General features: G+C 36.1%; 2 protein-coding genes across 2 annotated transcripts; both read right to left on the bottom strand.

Moving 5' to 3' along the window:
* Positions 1-355: 355 nt before the first annotated feature.
* Positions 356-4,888, bottom strand: LOC107808857 (uncharacterized). Its single transcript, XM_016633420.2, has 6 exons — positions 4,581-4,888; positions 3,379-3,531; positions 2,627-2,773; positions 1,865-2,017; positions 1,318-1,440; positions 356-746 (listed from the first exon to the last, which is right to left on the bottom strand). Exons 1-6 carry the CDS (start codon positions 4,719-4,721, stop codon positions 669-671), a joined length of 795 nt encoding a protein of 264 aa, XP_016488906.1. The 5' UTR covers positions 4,722-4,888; the 3' UTR covers positions 356-668.
* A 1,877-nt stretch (positions 4,889-6,765) lies between these two features.
* Positions 6,766-14,448, bottom strand: LOC107808858 (cleavage stimulating factor 64). The gene is made up of 10 exons (XM_016633421.2): positions 14,276-14,448; positions 13,954-14,032; positions 13,233-13,407; positions 10,693-10,726; positions 10,329-10,549; positions 9,959-10,036; positions 8,969-9,004; positions 8,394-8,825; positions 7,592-7,891; positions 6,766-7,277 (listed from the first exon to the last, which is right to left on the bottom strand). Exons 1-10 carry the CDS (start codon positions 14,310-14,312, stop codon positions 7,140-7,142), a joined length of 1,530 nt encoding a protein of 509 aa, XP_016488907.1. The 5' UTR covers positions 14,313-14,448; the 3' UTR covers positions 6,766-7,139.
* Positions 14,449-16,841: the final 2,393 nt, after the last annotated feature.

The raw sequence follows: 16,841 nt of genomic DNA, 5'->3' as shown, positions 1-16,841 counted from the left end.
CCTTAAGGAGGTGAGTAGTATTCTGAATTTTCTGTAAAAAACTTAAGAATTTGGAGTCAAGCTAAATCTTATGGAGTAGAAAAAACAACAGAATGACTCTAGTAAGAGCGTGATAATAGATTTGCTTAGACATAAACGAGGACACACAAGTAAGTTCCTTTGCCCCAAGATGTCATTGCATTAACTTTTTTCCTTTTGATAACCAACAATAATACACTTTTTTACGGTTTTGAAACTGGAGGGATAATGCGTCCATCCCTCTAAGCTTTTCCACTTGAATGCTATACTTGATCCAAAGCAAGATTCCAACTCGTGACGTGCACCCACGACACATTTGAATTGTAAAACTTTTACCTTTGAATGAAAGCCTTGGGGGCATCTTGCTTTATTGTATACGGATAAAACCAAGTACATTGTATGATCTTTTAGTTTGATACATCATAGCTGTTGTAAATGGTCCTAACTCTAACACAAGGCTTTGGAGAAAAGTGATTTTCTCATTCATGTAAATTTTGTAAATTTGAAAAGAGTAGAATCCAATAACTTCATTAGTCCTTTCCATCATTGAGCTTGTCATCGTTATCTTGGCCGAAGCTTCTTTATATCAAGATTCAGTCTTTTCTATTCTTGCGTATATCAAAGTTTTGGCGTACCAGATGCTCATGTCTTCATTTTCTAAAACTAGCTGGGACTGTCTCTTCTGTAAAATACTCCTCTCTGACATCCTTCGCTGAACAAAATCTCACCTTTCAAATTACACATACAGAGTGTAAGATGATAACATATCAAAAGCAGCTGAGAGAACTAAATTTATTCTGCCTAGACATGATGAAGATTATGTAACCAGATTTTGAGATGGTCATTTCTTATGTTGTCCAATTTATTAGTGGCAAAGCATAAAAGATTCGAATGACAGAAACAAGTGTTCACTGAAAAATAAGAGAAACTGAAGAATAACGCATCGAAGGCGCCAAATCATATGGATATTTAAATGCTGCTTTAGCGTAGAGGCTCACTGTATAAGGGTAAAAACAGATGTAGCAGACATGAAAAGTGAGGTCATAGGCAGTAAATAGACTATCTCAGTGTGTCCGTCTAAACACAGGCATTAATAGCAACCATGAAGAGCTGATTCAAAAGGGAAATACCTTCAAAACCTTGCGTAACTCTTCAAATAAAATCATAATGAACTATGGTTTACTATAAAGTAAGAATATAAGTCGAGCTTTTAAATATAAGCCATGACTCAAACAGAAACAATATATATGATAAGTCAGAAAAGAAATAACTTCTTAATTAATAGCACGAAAGTCTTACCAATGAAGCGTATGACTTGAGCACAGGTTTGACAAGCTGCCATAATGGTTTGAAGACAAAAGGAGCATCAACAAAAAGAACCTGACCCAGCCGTCTTGGATAATAGTAGTAGAATACGTCAAACTGTGCCAAAATGATTAAAGAGAAATTAGCATGCAATTTTAAACTGTTCAAGATCCGATGAAAATTGCTAAATACTATATAGTAAACACAACAGGAAGGTAGAGAACATGACATTAGCAAGTCATTTATAGGCCTGTTATCAACCAACTTGACAGAATTGTTGATTGTTGTGAAAATGAAAAGAAGCTGTATTTCAAGGGTGTTATGTTAGAGGAGGCACCAAGAGCAACAGTAAGTATTTTTCAAGCAGAAGCTTTCACGCATAAAGTTTCATGATGTATCAGCATCATGAAAAAAGTTTTACTTGATAAAGCAATATAAGTACCCGCATAGTTTATTCACAAATCAAATCATCCTAAGCTAAAACCCAGAGAGATGAACCATGCAAACAATATTACTAAAGAGCAACTACAGTGGACATTACCATAAAAGTAAGGAACTTAAGATCTGCATTCTCCGTTCCAAACCCTCTCAGATCAAATATACCAAGTATATCTTGTTTACCAGGGGGAAGTCTGCTCAATGCCTTCTCAATTAGAAAGACACATAACTTCTCATCTTCATCAGGATCCTGCTTCTGTGGCACCAAATTTTAGTGTACACCATCAGAACTGCAGAACAGTATCTACAGGGGAAAAACTTTATTTCATAAGAAATCTCCAGCTTCCAACGTTCTATTGCTTTTCCACCCAAAATCACAAGTTTCGGAAAACAATTTCCTTCTCCTTAAAATTTAGTAGAGGGATAAGTTTTATATTTTCAATTAGTAAAACAGTGGAGGCATTTTGAAAAAAAAAGTACTTTAATAAATATAAAGGATCAGGTCTACCTAAGGTCAAAAGTTGAAAGTTTTCTTATAGCAAAAATCCACTCAAGCGTGAAATAACGAAGAGAAAGTACAAATGCATTTCGTTACATACATCACTAACACTTCCATTTCACTTGCTTTAGTTAAAAAAGTAAACCAAAATTTTCAAGTTTTTACTAAAACAATGAGATGTGGCATGTATGACTTAAGAAAGTCTGATCAGTCAAAAAGAGGTGGGTCCAAAGTTTGGTTCTCTGAATGAAAATCAAATGGCAAAAATACAGCCAAAGTTCTGTCCTTTTTTCTCTTAAGAAGATTTTTGAATAATCCTAGTATTCGTAAAAATCTAGCTTTAAGTAAGCTGTGTCACATTATTACCTGTGGAAAATGCTTTGATGCTTCCACTATCAGGACCGGTCTTCCATAGACATCAAAACAGTCATGCACATATGCTTTTCCGGTTTCAGCAACACTTTTAACTGACTCTTCTGACAAGTCTGATACACCAAATTCATGACGCCATCTCTGATAAGGTATGAAATACATCATTGTTAATATCCCTCCTTACTTTTGAAGCTTAGAGTAACTATTATAGCATGGCAATTATTCAATTCAGATGCAGCTTCTATGTAATTTCACGATAATTGAACTGAAGAATTGACACAGTGAAGCAAGCCAATTGACAGGCAAGAGGAATGGTATTCCTGTTCTTCTCATCACCATGAGGTAATGGAAAGTTTGTAGTAATCTTAGCAATCCAGTGTCCCATGTTTTATGATTGAGAAAACCTCCTGTAGCGTATAGTATGTATATCATTAGAAATTTCTAGTCGAGTACAGCTAAAGCCACTTCATGAGAATTGGATTTAAAATCTTTGACACAGTGAACAAGTCAACTGAAAGGCAGAGGAAGACTAAGTCCATTCTCTCCATCATCAGAAACCAGATGGAAGGAGGAAAGCAAATCAGAAAACAGTAAAAAGAAGAAGATAGCTGAGGCCTCATGGGCAGATATCATGCTCTGCGATATAATTTACTATAAGCTACATGAGGTTTTCCTTTCAATAATCAAGTTGTAGTATGGCAGTCAAGTTAACGTGATGATTCTAGTAAAATAAACGATAAATTTACAATGGCTTTATGCAGCTTAGAAACAGCATCTTCAACTGAGAATTTGCGATCCTCCAGGAACCATAAAATCATCTCCTCATCATCTCTTCCATTTCTTCCCAATGGGAGATCTGTGTATTCCCTTTCAAGTCTTTCCTTTACATCCAGCACTAACTGCAAAGTTGAAATGTGGCCCCATCAGATTCAGTCACAGCATTGTCTGTGTAAGAAGTGCATACATGGTCTCATGAGATGAACATAGCGAATAGAGCTTCTAGCATTTAACTAAGAGTTTTCAATGAAAAGAGGCTATCACATTCAGTAGATCATGATATGCATTTCCCTAATCTCGTTGAATTAGCTAATAGGGATCTGATAATGTTTCATGGAGTAGATTATTCATTTGAGAACATTTCTATACTTCAAATCAATTTTTATAAAATTTCAGGACATTGGTTGTCTTTAAAGAATTCAATTAAGCTTAGGGGAAGATAAGTTCCAAAACTACACTGTATCAAATGCTTTCGTAAACGTTAAACAACTGAAAATCATTGCATAGAAACTTTAGGGCCTAAGAGGCTGAGAATAAGATGAACAATGAAGGTTGAGAAACTTAAGCTTGTTGAAGAGCTCCTTCTAAGATGACATGTTTGTAGTTAGTACTCTTACCTTTGTAACATTGTGAAAGATGGTCTAAATTCTCTAGCACACTAACAATGTTGAATAGATAGTTAAGGTTCAAGTCGTTCACTCAAGAAAGCAAATAAAGGATCATCAAATTGTCTTCTTGAAGAGCTAAAGCAGATACCAAGCATAAAATCTAAGCAGTCAAACATCACTCCTATCTATTCAACAACTGAAAAACGCAAAGACATTGCTCTTCTAAAGGACTGTTGACGTGGGTGAGCTCTAAACTTCAAATAAAAAGAAGGGGTAGCCCGGCGCACAAAGCATCTCGCAGAGTCCGAGCAAGGGCCGCCCCCTTGGGTGTGATGTAGACCCTAATGCAAGCATTAGTGACTAATTACACGGCTCGAATCCGTGACCTATAAGTCACATGGAGACAACTTTAACGTTGCTCCAAGACTCTCCTTCAAGCTCTAAACTTCAAATAATAAGACAAAAACTGCTTGACAAAAACCGTTATTAAGTTAAAAAAGAAACTTGATTACTTCTCCACCGGAAAATTAACAAACAGATTGCAGCAATTAAAAAGCGAGCACCTTTTGGGATTTCTGAGGGTCCATTATAACACAATTCCGAATACATAACCTGGAAAATCCATTGGGCTTATTAGGAACAATCGGAGTAGCTTTGACAAGACGGCCACTCACTGGAGGTCTAAGAACTAACTGGATTACCATTCTGATGTTCTCTTCAAATTCCCAATTCTTCTCCGCTACTCATATGCCAGCTTATATGTACATAGAAATCTCGGGCAAATTGGGTGACTTTTTCTTTTAGAATGTTAGATACAGAGAACAGTGGGAGAAGAATATAGAAATTGAGGTAAAACACAAGTAGAAAAATAGGTTTCGTGTACGTTATGTCGTTATATGTATGGTGGCGGGTAAGGTGCCACCTGTTCTGGCTCACCCATCTAACCAATGTTATTTTACTTTTTCTTCCACTCTAGTATTTATTTTTTTTAAATTCAAAAAATGTAACTCATACACACTACGGGTGTGTTTGGATCCAGTTTTCTCATATTTGGTTGGCTTTAATGTTTTGGAAAATATTTTTCTCATGAACTCATTTTTCTCCAGTTTTCCTTGTCAAGAGAAGAGAAAATATTTTCTAAAACTCCTTCTCAACCTCCCTCACCCTCACCAACCCACCCCACCCCCCTCTCCAATTTTTTTTTTATTTCAGTTTTTCCGTTATTACCCACCCTACTACCCCTCCACTCCACCCCACCTCCCGCACAAAAAAAATTTACTTTTTTTTTAAATTTAAATTTTTATTTTTTTGTTTTGTTTTACTGTCCCCTGCCCCCCCCCTCCCCGGAAAAAAAATATTTTTTTAATATATTTTTCAGTTTTAATTTTATTATTTATCGGTTTAAAGGCTCAAAATTTTACAAGTTCCAAAATTATGAGTTCGAAGGTTTATATGTTTGGAAGTTTACAGGTTTAAAAATTATAAAGTTTACGGGCGGGTTTGAAATTCTGTGGTTTTGAAAGTTTAGCGGTTTCAAAAATTTATGAAATTTGTGTGTCCGGAAAGTTGTTGGTTCGAAAGTTTATGACTTCATGTTTATTATATCTAAATTACTTATGAATACTCTTGAAAAGTCATTTTCCTTAATTTACGTACCAAACAACAGAAAATGAATAAGATTACTACTTATTTTCCAAGAAAACATTTTCCGTTATACCAAACACACCCTACATTGTGTTGTTTTGAAGGACTTGAGGATAAGTCAGTGATTTAAAATCAAAGGGCTTTTAACAATTTGGTCGTTCGATTGAAAATAATTATAACTGCCAGTCAAATATGTAAAAGATATATATTTATAATATATAAAATATGCATATTATATATTAATGTACAAAAAAATATATTTTTTGACTATTACTTTGGAGGACGACTATACATAGTAGATTTCCCAAAATCAAACCTTATACCTTAAGAACAGGGTATAAGCGCTGTGAATTAGGAGCAGACGCGTATTCAGCTTGGGCTCCTCTCCCTAGATCATGTATAATAATGTTATATTTTTCAAAATTATTTAAATATATGTGTGTGAACCCATGCTCAAAGACTCTTATGGTGTAACTATTATTGGGTGCACCTTTAAAAGTGAAATTAGCGATTCAAATCCCACTCTGAATGGTCTTATTTTCAGCATGGAGTATAAATATGCGTGAAAATTACTAAAATTTCAAAAAGAATATAATTTTGAACCTATAATTTCAACAGTGTAGTGAGTTCATGGGAAAAGACTAAAGTTAAATCCGTCAAATATAAATTCTAGTTGCATCTCTTTACAACAGTGTACCCATCCTCTTGAAATCTTGAATATTTTGCTTTCCTTCCCTTCTTTTTCCTTTTCAAATAGTGTTTGTTCTCCACGAATTTGATGACACGAGCTAAGCATTATTTCCAAAAATATGAGGTGCAGATAATTCTCATTTTATATGACAGGCGTTCCTTCACAAGTATTTTTATGAGAAACTCCAAAAAGGAATTATGTTGAGCCAGTAAATTACGAAAGATTATTCTCTTGTGGGATAGAATTGAATGTCCAGACCACTAGCTTAATAGCTTTTACATTCTGAGGGGTAGAGAGCGAAAGAGAGATTCTCAACAGGGCGACATCAGAGTTCCAGATTTTTGTAGGTTGCTTTAGAACAATGTTCGGAATATGAAATTAAATGCATAAAAACCGCAAAACTGATCCAGGACTTGCATTAAGATAAACCAAGCAATGAATTTGTTACTGAAAGATAAGTGGGCAAATAGCAAATGAAAAATGTGTCTCAAATATCTACTCCTAGGGTACAACTGGAGCTTTGACAAATAACTAACAAAAAAGAGTACAACTGGAGCCACAAATTTCTTCTCTTTCCTTCATTTATCTTGCAAACAACTTGCCTCATAACCGTTACATGAATGTAATAGCCTCTAGTGCATTTTATAATCATATGCTGGATCCTTTGCTTTACAATATGGAAATTGATCTAAGAGACAACATGCCCTTCTGCGCAAATATTGCAGAGGGGCAAACATAAACCAGCATGCAGGTGTATCTGAGATCATCTTCATGTAGTAAAGTGTGGCTACGTTGGCTGCCGAAGCATCTGCTGAAGCTGAATGACCTGCTGCTGCTGATCTGGTGGCAGTGAACTTAGCTGTTCAGGAGTCAGACTCAGTACTTGTTGCAGCAAGGCAGACTCAATGTCCGAGGGAAGCTGCACCTGTTGAAAAACAAGAGCATATCTTCATATAACTAAACTACCATGTTATAACCACACCCTGCATGATTCCAAATTTAGTACCAAATCAAGACAATTAGTTGTTTCTATAGAGAAAATAAAGGCATTTAACATAATCAGATCCGGAATTTAGCAGACTGTATCAGAGGGTACTAGTTAGACAATCTTTCAAATCAACATGTCAAGCAAGAAAATAAGTGGGAGTAGAATCATCTAAATTCACTTTTCATTTGCAAAATAATCTGTCTTAAGTTTCTGCAATTGATTAAAAAGAAACAGAAACACTCTAAAATTACCTGACTAGCTTGTTTATCAGAGTTTGACACTTCTGCTGCAGCTGAAACTTGAGTCGAGGGTCCTGACAGGGACGTAGATACACTTGCATCAGGCAAGGCATAACTTATTCCATCATTTAGTCTAGGCAATTTCGATGGCCGGCTAAGAAGATCTAGATTATTAGTTGCCCCTCTCTTTTCCTCAGGCAAACCTGCAGGGTAAGCTGGTCTGGTAATTGAAGATGAATTATTTGGAGCCTGTGGTCCTCGAGACCCTTTATTCATATTATCCATGACACCAGAAACTGCTGAAGGGTTTACCTGTTAACAAAAAATTTATACAAGATCATATTTGTGTCCCTTTGAAAGTACAACACCACTGAAGTAAGTCTTGCAAGAAAGATACACACTGTTCCATGTAGCAACTATCCTATGGACTTCCTGTTTTCATTGCTTTTGGGAGTTATTCAAGTAAACGTTCTAGAAGTAGAAAAGGGGTGAGGAGCAGAGCTTTTATTATCAAAGATAAGCGGCCTTTTGCATAAGATTCTAGTTCTCTTCTCGTACAACTAAAAAGCTATTAAGAGAACCTGATATTTAGACTCTCTTCCTTTCTAAGGTAAAACACATTGTTATTTATTCGTCGGATAATTACTTACCCAATCAAGCATGACAATCGTCTACTTGACCAAAGTAAGTTTTACTGACCTTATTAAGTCATTTCCATGACATTTTAAAAATAATACTTCCACATATTTCATATTTTGCCATTGCCGTTCATTTATTTGCACTAATGGACTAACAGTTCAAGAAAGATAGGCACCTGAAAACCTTGTTCCAATAATGGGGGAAGCGTTGATTGAGGAGGATGATAGTTTGTATTTGTAGTCCCCAGCTGACTATTATATGAAAAATTTGTAGATGCAACTGGCCCAGCTTGTTGTAAGAAAGAAGGATGCATTTGCTGCTTTATAGAAGAGGAAGTTCCCATCTGAACTGGCGGATTAATTGATACATTGACCTGGGGTTGCACAGATGGAAGGATTCTAGAAGGCGTAGGCAACTGACTCTGCAAAATTTGGTTCTGTGCTGGTTGGGCAAGATGAATCTGAGGCCGTGCCTGGGGGAGCAAACTAGGGGGAAGTGGGGGTAACCCAGGGAGAGACTGAGTTGCTAGTTGTTGACTTCGCTGACCATCTAGCAACAATGGCTGCAGTTGAGGTGCAGTAGATTGCCGAATGTTTGGCATCTGCAACTGCACATTTCAAAGATGATTAGGTGTTGCTCTTTCACAACCTGATGCCTCAAAAAACAACCAAAAAAAAAGGAGAGAGAGAGGCATAAAGAGCCAGGCAATGTTATTAAGAAGAAAAAAAAGTATGGAGTCAGTGAACGAACCATTGGTTGGGACACCATTCCCAGTATTAGCTGTGCCTGCATTCATAAACAAATAAAAACTTATAGGCATGAGATAACACAATAATCATGCAATGCAAAAAGGAGCAATAGTGCTCTCTGAAGCTGAGAACTAGTAACTAGTAAATATAGTGAAACTATACAGAAAATGCATATTCTACTCTGTGTCTTAGGATAATAAAGATTGAAATTCAAATCAATTAAAGCCATATGTTTGATGTCACTCCACTTCCAAACTTTTAGATAGTGATTATAAATTCTGCCCAGAAAACATTAGCAGGTGGCAGAATAAAAGTCATCAAAGTAACAACCATAGCTCTGCTGCTTATCTACTGTATCTTACCTACAAAAAGAACATATACAAAGTGCTGAAAGAATGAAAAAATAACTAGGCAACGGAAGTGAGCACAAGTGAGAGGAACCCACTTTCCACATTCCTCTCCTTTTTTCTAGTAAGGTAAGTAAATTTTATTAAGGCAAGTACCAAGATGGTACTGCCAAAAAGAATTACTACAAATTTACAAAGGTCACCACATAGCAACTAAGCATTTTCCTACATTCCTCTCCATATGAGTACAACACGAGCGACGCATAGCATGTGGTCCTTTGAAGGGCCCCAATATATTAAGTCCAACTCTTACAACTCTTATGCACATTGGCAAACCGTGTGATAAAGCAGACAGATTCATTGTCCTAATCTAGCACAAAAAGTTTTGAATAGTGGTTTTCTAGTAATGATAAAACAAGCAGCCGAGGATAGAACACCATAAATGCAGTTTCAGAAGCCTTAAGTGGCTGCTTGGCCATGCTGCAGTAATGAATAGCACGAGCACAAAAGCCCTATTGCATCTAAGGGGTCACCACCTATGAAGAGTAGATGATTATTTTCATTATTGAGAAGTCAGCAACAGCAAACAGCTAAACAACAGCAGAAATGTGCAACCACATTAAGCATCTACCATAGTTCAATACCTGAAAAAGAGCTTTTGACAAATTTGGAATTGCTAACAGCAGTTGGCGTGTCTGTTCCTTGTTTTGTGTACACATTACCTGTCATCAAAATTACAATAATCATGTCAAGCAGTTATCCATGAGGATCACATGCACTGGTTGACACGATAATTAAAGGAATTACCAGAATACGACTATTTGGCTAAGTCATTTTTATACCACTCAGTCTATAGCTTTGTATTGTTTCAGTTACTTCTAGCTTAACTAAGAAGAGTGTCTTTGATAAATGAAAAGTACTCAAAGTTTTATCACTGTAATATATTTTTGCAGCAGACTTCAATCAGAGCTAGAAAAATCACGAATAGGAGAGGGATTTAATCAACATCCTGACCTTAAACTCAGACATTACATCATTCAGTTGGCTCCTAGACAATTTGGACATATGTAGTGTTAAAGGATCTACTCCAGATTGACTGAATGAGCTGCCAGTCTGAGCAGCTCCAAGAGCTCCTGCCATAACCGCTGCAGCAGTCATAGCTACTGACATGCCTATTGGCTGATGGAGTGCAGAATCCACAGGGACAGCTGGTCCCCCGATGTGTTTTTTGGGATCTGACAGATATTACAGAAAAAAAGTTAGAATCTAATATTCTATAGAGAAAATAAAATGCTACCGAGCACATGAATCTCATGCTCCCCTCTTTTTGCCTATTGGAAAAGAAAGGGCCAAGAGCAGATCTGAAATAGAAACATACCAATATTCGTAGCCATGCCAGGTCCGCCGCGACCCTGTCAGAAAACAGAAATAAGGTCAACTGAATAGATTTTATTAAAATTAGAGAAAGAAGTATCTGACGAGTATTAAGTTCGTTGTCCTTTCCCCTTTTCTCATTGGGCAGGATTAGCCACAACAGAGGAGTTAGTAATGACATGGTGGTGATACGTGATAGTCCACACGTGTTCAATAAATTACTTGCTTCTGAGTTGGAAAAGTTGACGTACAGAAAAAAAATGATAATACTTCAAACATTAAGTTCTCTCACAATATTTATGCTTCCGCCATCTTCATCAAGAGGAGTTTGAATTAGGGGTGTTTATGGTTCGGTTTGGATCGGTTTTTCCCTAAAAAGAAACTAAACCAAGTAAGTCGGTTTTTTAAATATTTGAACCAAACCAAACCAATTAAGTCGGTTTTTTCTTGATTCGGTTTATGTCGGTTTTTCGGTTTTTTCGGTTATTTGTCGGTTTTTTCTTAAATTAAGACATACACTACCAAACACACATTTCGGCGACCACATTTTCAACGTAACACTATCAAATCAATTGCCCTTTGAGAAATTTATTATTTACCAAGATATATTGATGATAATTGAAAAAAATAGTGATGAATAATTTAAGGACTCAATTAAAAATATATTCTTAACATGAAATAGATTCTTACACTTAACAAAAGAAAACTACCAATTAAACTAGAATGTAAAGGTAAAGAACTATACTAAAAGTGCAAACGATTAATATTTACTATAAAAAATTTAAAACTTTGTACAAAAATATACATATATATAGGTGTAATAATAAATTTAAAATAGCTACTCCTATATTTGGTTTGGTTCGGGTTTTTTTAATTAAAACCAAAACCAAACCAAATTTGATCGGTTTTTAAATTTCAAAACCAAAACCAAACCAAACCAAAAAGTATCGGTTTTTTTGGTCGGTTTGGTTTGGTTTTCGGTTTGGTTCGGATTTTCGGATTTTTATGAACACCCCTAGTTTGAATATTAAGAAGTGCTCCTTTTATCTTAATTTAAGAACAGTGTTCTGTTTGGGCACAACTGTTAAGGTATCAGTTGAAGTTTTGATGTATTTAAATGAAAGTGAGCCAACAATATAGATAAGTTAACTTTTTAAAGAATTTGGGCTTTAGTATAAAAATGAGGAAAATTGCACCTTTTTGATAACAAAAAGTTGATAACTTGAACATTGTAGCGAATAAGTCTTCATTTCAATCAAAGAATTATATTGCTGGCCGTTGAAGCCCTCTCGGGTTTACACATTTACATGAGCAAGAGCCTTCTTTATCCAGTTAATGGGGTGGAAAATATTCAGTTAGCTATGATTTTGGGGTGCAAAACAGGACAATTCCTGCTACTTACTTGGGTCTACATTTGGTGGCAAAACAGAAAGCATCTGATGTGTGGCAAAATAGAAGATTTGAGAAGAAATTGGATATGCGGAAAAGCAGTACTTATCCATGGGGGAAAGATTTATTGTTTCGGATAGCACCCCCGGCATTGGTCTAGCAGGAAGAGACAGCGCACGATATTTTGACGAGACTTCAGTGCCATTTTCTTTTTTTGATAATGTAAGAGACTTCAGTGACAATTCCAGAGATAAAAAGCTAAATGCCTTTCCAACCATTTTGGTTGGTAAAAACATGGGGACATAAATGGTCTAAATCAGTTTTTGGACTTCATTGACTCCTTGAGTTCTGTGTAGGAGTCACATCCGACTATTGTAATTTACATCTTCTGGATGCCGCTATCAATGTAAGTATCTTTACTTCATCAAAAAAGTCTTTTTTAACCCAACATAGAAAGTAAGACAGTTAATTTGGGATATAAGGGTAACCAAGACTCTTCCAATTGAACAAACTATTTCTCTGAAGCTTTGTTATTATGAACACACTACTTCAACAATTTTATGTGCTAATGACTAGTTTAGATGAACGGATCAAGATAAGACTGGATCAAAATACAGAAAAGTTTGAGTAAGATGTGACCCCAAAAAGTCCACGAACGACTACAAAGAAATTCACAGAAGTAAGTCAGATAGGTGATTCACCATAGAAGCAAAAGTAGAAACTCCAGAGGATAAGTGAGTAAATTGTAGGTAGCTAAAATGGTTAAAGCACCCAGGTACCAGTTTTAATGGTCATTAACCAGGATAAAACCAGTGATATTAATGTTGGATATCCTAATAAAGAATAAGTTCATCCCCAACAGAACCTAATGAAATGCCAACACCGGCTTGTATGAAATTTAATCATTTCCATAATTCCACTAACACAATCATGACTATTCTGAAATAGCCAGTCGTTGAGTAGCATAAAAACCAATAACTTTTGATATATATGGACATTTTAGTTGAGACATGCAGCTCAAACAAACTTGAAAATGGCTGCTCAATCCAGGGACAAGAAATTAAGAGACCAGCTAATGAAAGAAACACACTATAGTAATTATTGTCAAGGATGTACTCGTAAGAATAATTGACTAAGGACGTCTAAATATCTTACCTGGTCACGATTTCTGTCAGAATTTTTATCATTTTCAGCAAAATCAACTCTTAGCTGCCGACCATTTATCTCGTACCCTTGAAGGTTACGACGAGCACTCAAGGCAGTCTCTTCATCCTTGTATTCGCAGAATCCATAACCTTTTGGTTTCCCAGTTTCTCTATCAATCACTAATCTGAGGAAGAGAAACAGAACGAGTCAAAAGATGGAAATGCTAGGTAGACGCATCCAAATATGAGAGAGTAAAGGGGAATAATCATCTCTTATTAGACTAAAAAGAACCTCCTTCAGTCGGTCATCCTCCACATAACGCCCTCTAGAAAGAATTTTAAAATCATTGCCAGGGAAAAGTTTTTCGACCAGCTGCAGTAGAAACTTCATGCATTCATTTTTATACTAAAAACGATATATGCTTTTCTAGCTGTCAAGTTCACTCTATCCATTAGTCACCTCAAATCCTCAATCAGCAAACTAACATATACTTGGAACACCAAATTGCGACGAAAAGGTTAAAATAGTATTTCGTTTTACAATCTTTCCCATTTCTTACATGTACTCGAAATATTAGTGCACTTGAAAGTTCAAAACTTGCAATAGGACAAACTCTTCTATGTCCTGCTACGAGAAACTAATTCATCCGCTTTAACTAAATAAAAAACAAAAGATAAAACAACTGCTGTGTTAAATAAGTGAGAGGGCAAAAAGAAAAAATATACTCCACCTGAAGGAAACAACTGGTCCAACCTCCTCACAGATTTGAATTAGTTGCTCCTCAGTAGCATCATATGGTATATTCCCAACTAAATCACCCACAAAAATAAATCCACATTCAGCTAAATATTTTATTCCAATATACAATTATAGTACAGAAGCAACTTAAATTGGATTGAATTGCCAACCCCCAGTATACCCAGTGGGCTAAAGCTTCAATCTTTTCGAGTAATTAAGCAACACTAGGCGGAATTACAATTATCCAAATAGTATTTCATAAACTAATTGATAGATAAAGAGAATTAGGAAGAAAAAAAGAAGAAAAAACTAACCAAAAACGCAGCGACGCTGGGAATCAGAAGAGGCCATAATTGTTAAAAGTAGAAGAAGAAGAAGGTGAAGCTCCAATGACTCAGCTTCATCCTTTTCCTCTTATTATTATTCATGTCCCGCTCATTCACTGAATTTTCCTTTTCCTTTTTAAACTGGGATTAAGCGGAGAGGGCATTGACCGAGCTCGAGGAACCGGCAAAAAGAAAAGACCGGATTTCCAAAACGGGTCAGGTCAATCGGGTCATGATTCAGCCAATTAGTATATTAATCAATATTGGTGTTTCTTTTATGTGGGTTTCTTTTGGGGTTTTAACGGAATAACGAGAATGCTATGCGGCCAAAAATAATTACCAGAAAATTTTATTTTAAAAGATATTATAATGGACATACTACATAGTTAAGAAAAATTATTTATAAAATACTCATCAAGTATGTACATTTTATACCATCCAGGTATAAAATTCACATATTTTATGCCTTAATAATATATTATTAGTATACAATAGTGTGCTTTAACTATTTTTAGTATACTTTCGACGTATACGATTATGTAATTTGTATATCCTAAAGGTATACAACGTACGAAATTGTGTTGTGTAAATTTTTAATGGACGAATTTTGTAAATAAGCACAGGAGAATAGTTTTTTTGCCCTGTTAACTCTGGTATTAATGGAGCAGATGAAAAAGACGTTAATGGAGAAGAAGGAAAAGGTAAATGTTCCATATATTCAAAGCTGGTTGATTCAACATTTGGGCCTCGGACAAATCAGACAATTAGGCCTCAGACAAATCAAACAATTGGGCCGCCTGCTCATTTAGTGACAATTGGGCCGTCTGCTCAATTTGTATAGACACATCAATTAGATAGAGTTAAAATATTGGATCCCATTTTGGATCTTTCTATTCCCACATGATTTTGTTATATAGGATTCTTTAGGTAGTTATTTTGTCATTCCTTTAGCCAACACTAGTCAGACAAACTCTATGAAGGTTTTATTGATTATTATTTTATTCTCTTAGCTCATAAGTTGTACAAATAGGTACACATTCAATGAAAGAAGCAAGTAGAAAATTGTTCAATACTCTCTCGTTTACTTCACTCTTTTACATGGTATCAGAGCACACTTAGATTCTGGACTTCTTCTGCTCCTTCTAAAGATGGTGTCTTCATCTGATGCTCCTTCTAAGGATGGTGGTTCTAGCACCTCTCCTACTATTGATGCTAGCCATCCTTATTTTCTTCACCCATCAGATTCACCCGGTATGACTCTCGTCTCTTCTGTTTTCGATGGTCGTGGCTATGGAGGTTGGAGGAGGTCTCTTCTTATTGCCCTTTCCGCTAAAAATAAGTTGGGCTTCATTGATGGGAGTTGCTCTGCTCCTGCCTCTGATTCTACCTCTTTTAACTTGTGGACTTAGTGTAATGATATGGTAACCTCTTGGTTACTCAACTCCCTTTCAAAGGAAATTGCTGCCAGTGTTCTTTACTCTAAATCTGCTCAAGCTCTTTGGACAGATCTTGAGGATAGGTTTGTCCAATCCAATGAGGCTAAACTCTATCACCTACAAAAGGAAATAAGTGACTTAATGCAAGGATCAAGTGATATTGTTGGCTATTTCACTAAATTGAAGCTATTATGGGATGAACTTGATGTTATTTACACTACTGTTACCTGTTCTTGTGCCTGCACCTGTGGTGGCTAGGTGAAATTGGTTAAGTCTCTTCAAGATGAAAGGTTGATTCAATTTCTCATGAGCTTGAATGATACATATTCTCCTGTTATGAGCAACATCCTAATGATGTCCCCTCTCCCCAACATCAATATTGCCTATTCTCTGTTGGTTCAAGATGAGAGGCAGAGGGAAGTATATGTGAATCCTCAGTTTCCTGGTGACTTTTCTTCTTTCCTAGCCACACGTCAAAATATTTTAGGTCAGAAATCTCAATCATCAGACTTTAAAGGGAGGAAGAATAACTTGATTTGTTCTCATTGCAAGAAACTAGGCCATTCAGTTGACAAATACTATCGAATAATTGGTTTCCCTTCAGATTTTAAGTTCACTAAAACAACAAAGATGCAAGGTGGAATAAGGAGCAATGTTGTCCCAAGGAAATGTTTAACTCCCTTTTGCAAATCAAGTGAGAGGAAGCTTTCTTTCACAAACTCAGTTCTCTCAACTAATTCAACTCCTTTAGAATGTCCAGATCAGTGATACTGGAACCTCACCTTCAGAGCCTTCAGATGTGCAAGCTAATGTGGTTCAATGTGCTGGTAACATTTTCCACAATCCTGTGGCATACTTGACCTGCGCTAACTCTAACTTTTGGATCATAGATTTAGGGGCCTCGGAGCATATGTCCTTTGACTCTCAATTCTTCATCTCTCTTGCCTTTTTGTCCACGCCTTTGTTTATTAACTTGCCTAATTCATTTAGAGTTAAGGTCACTCATGGGGGGACAATCACTCTTTATCCTAATCTCATCCTACATAATGTGCTTCTTGTTCCTTTATTTAGAATTAACCTTATATCAGTGCAAAAATTCTGCAAACAAATGATATGCA

The sequence above is a fragment of the Nicotiana tabacum genome, chromosome 6, assembly GCF_000715075.1.
Source record: "Nicotiana tabacum cultivar K326 chromosome 6, ASM71507v2, whole genome shotgun sequence".
NCBI lineage: Eukaryota > Viridiplantae > Streptophyta > Magnoliopsida > Solanales > Solanaceae > Nicotiana > Nicotiana tabacum.
The sequence above is the reverse complement of the archived record's forward strand: the minus strand, read 5'-3'. Positions and strand labels throughout refer to the sequence as shown.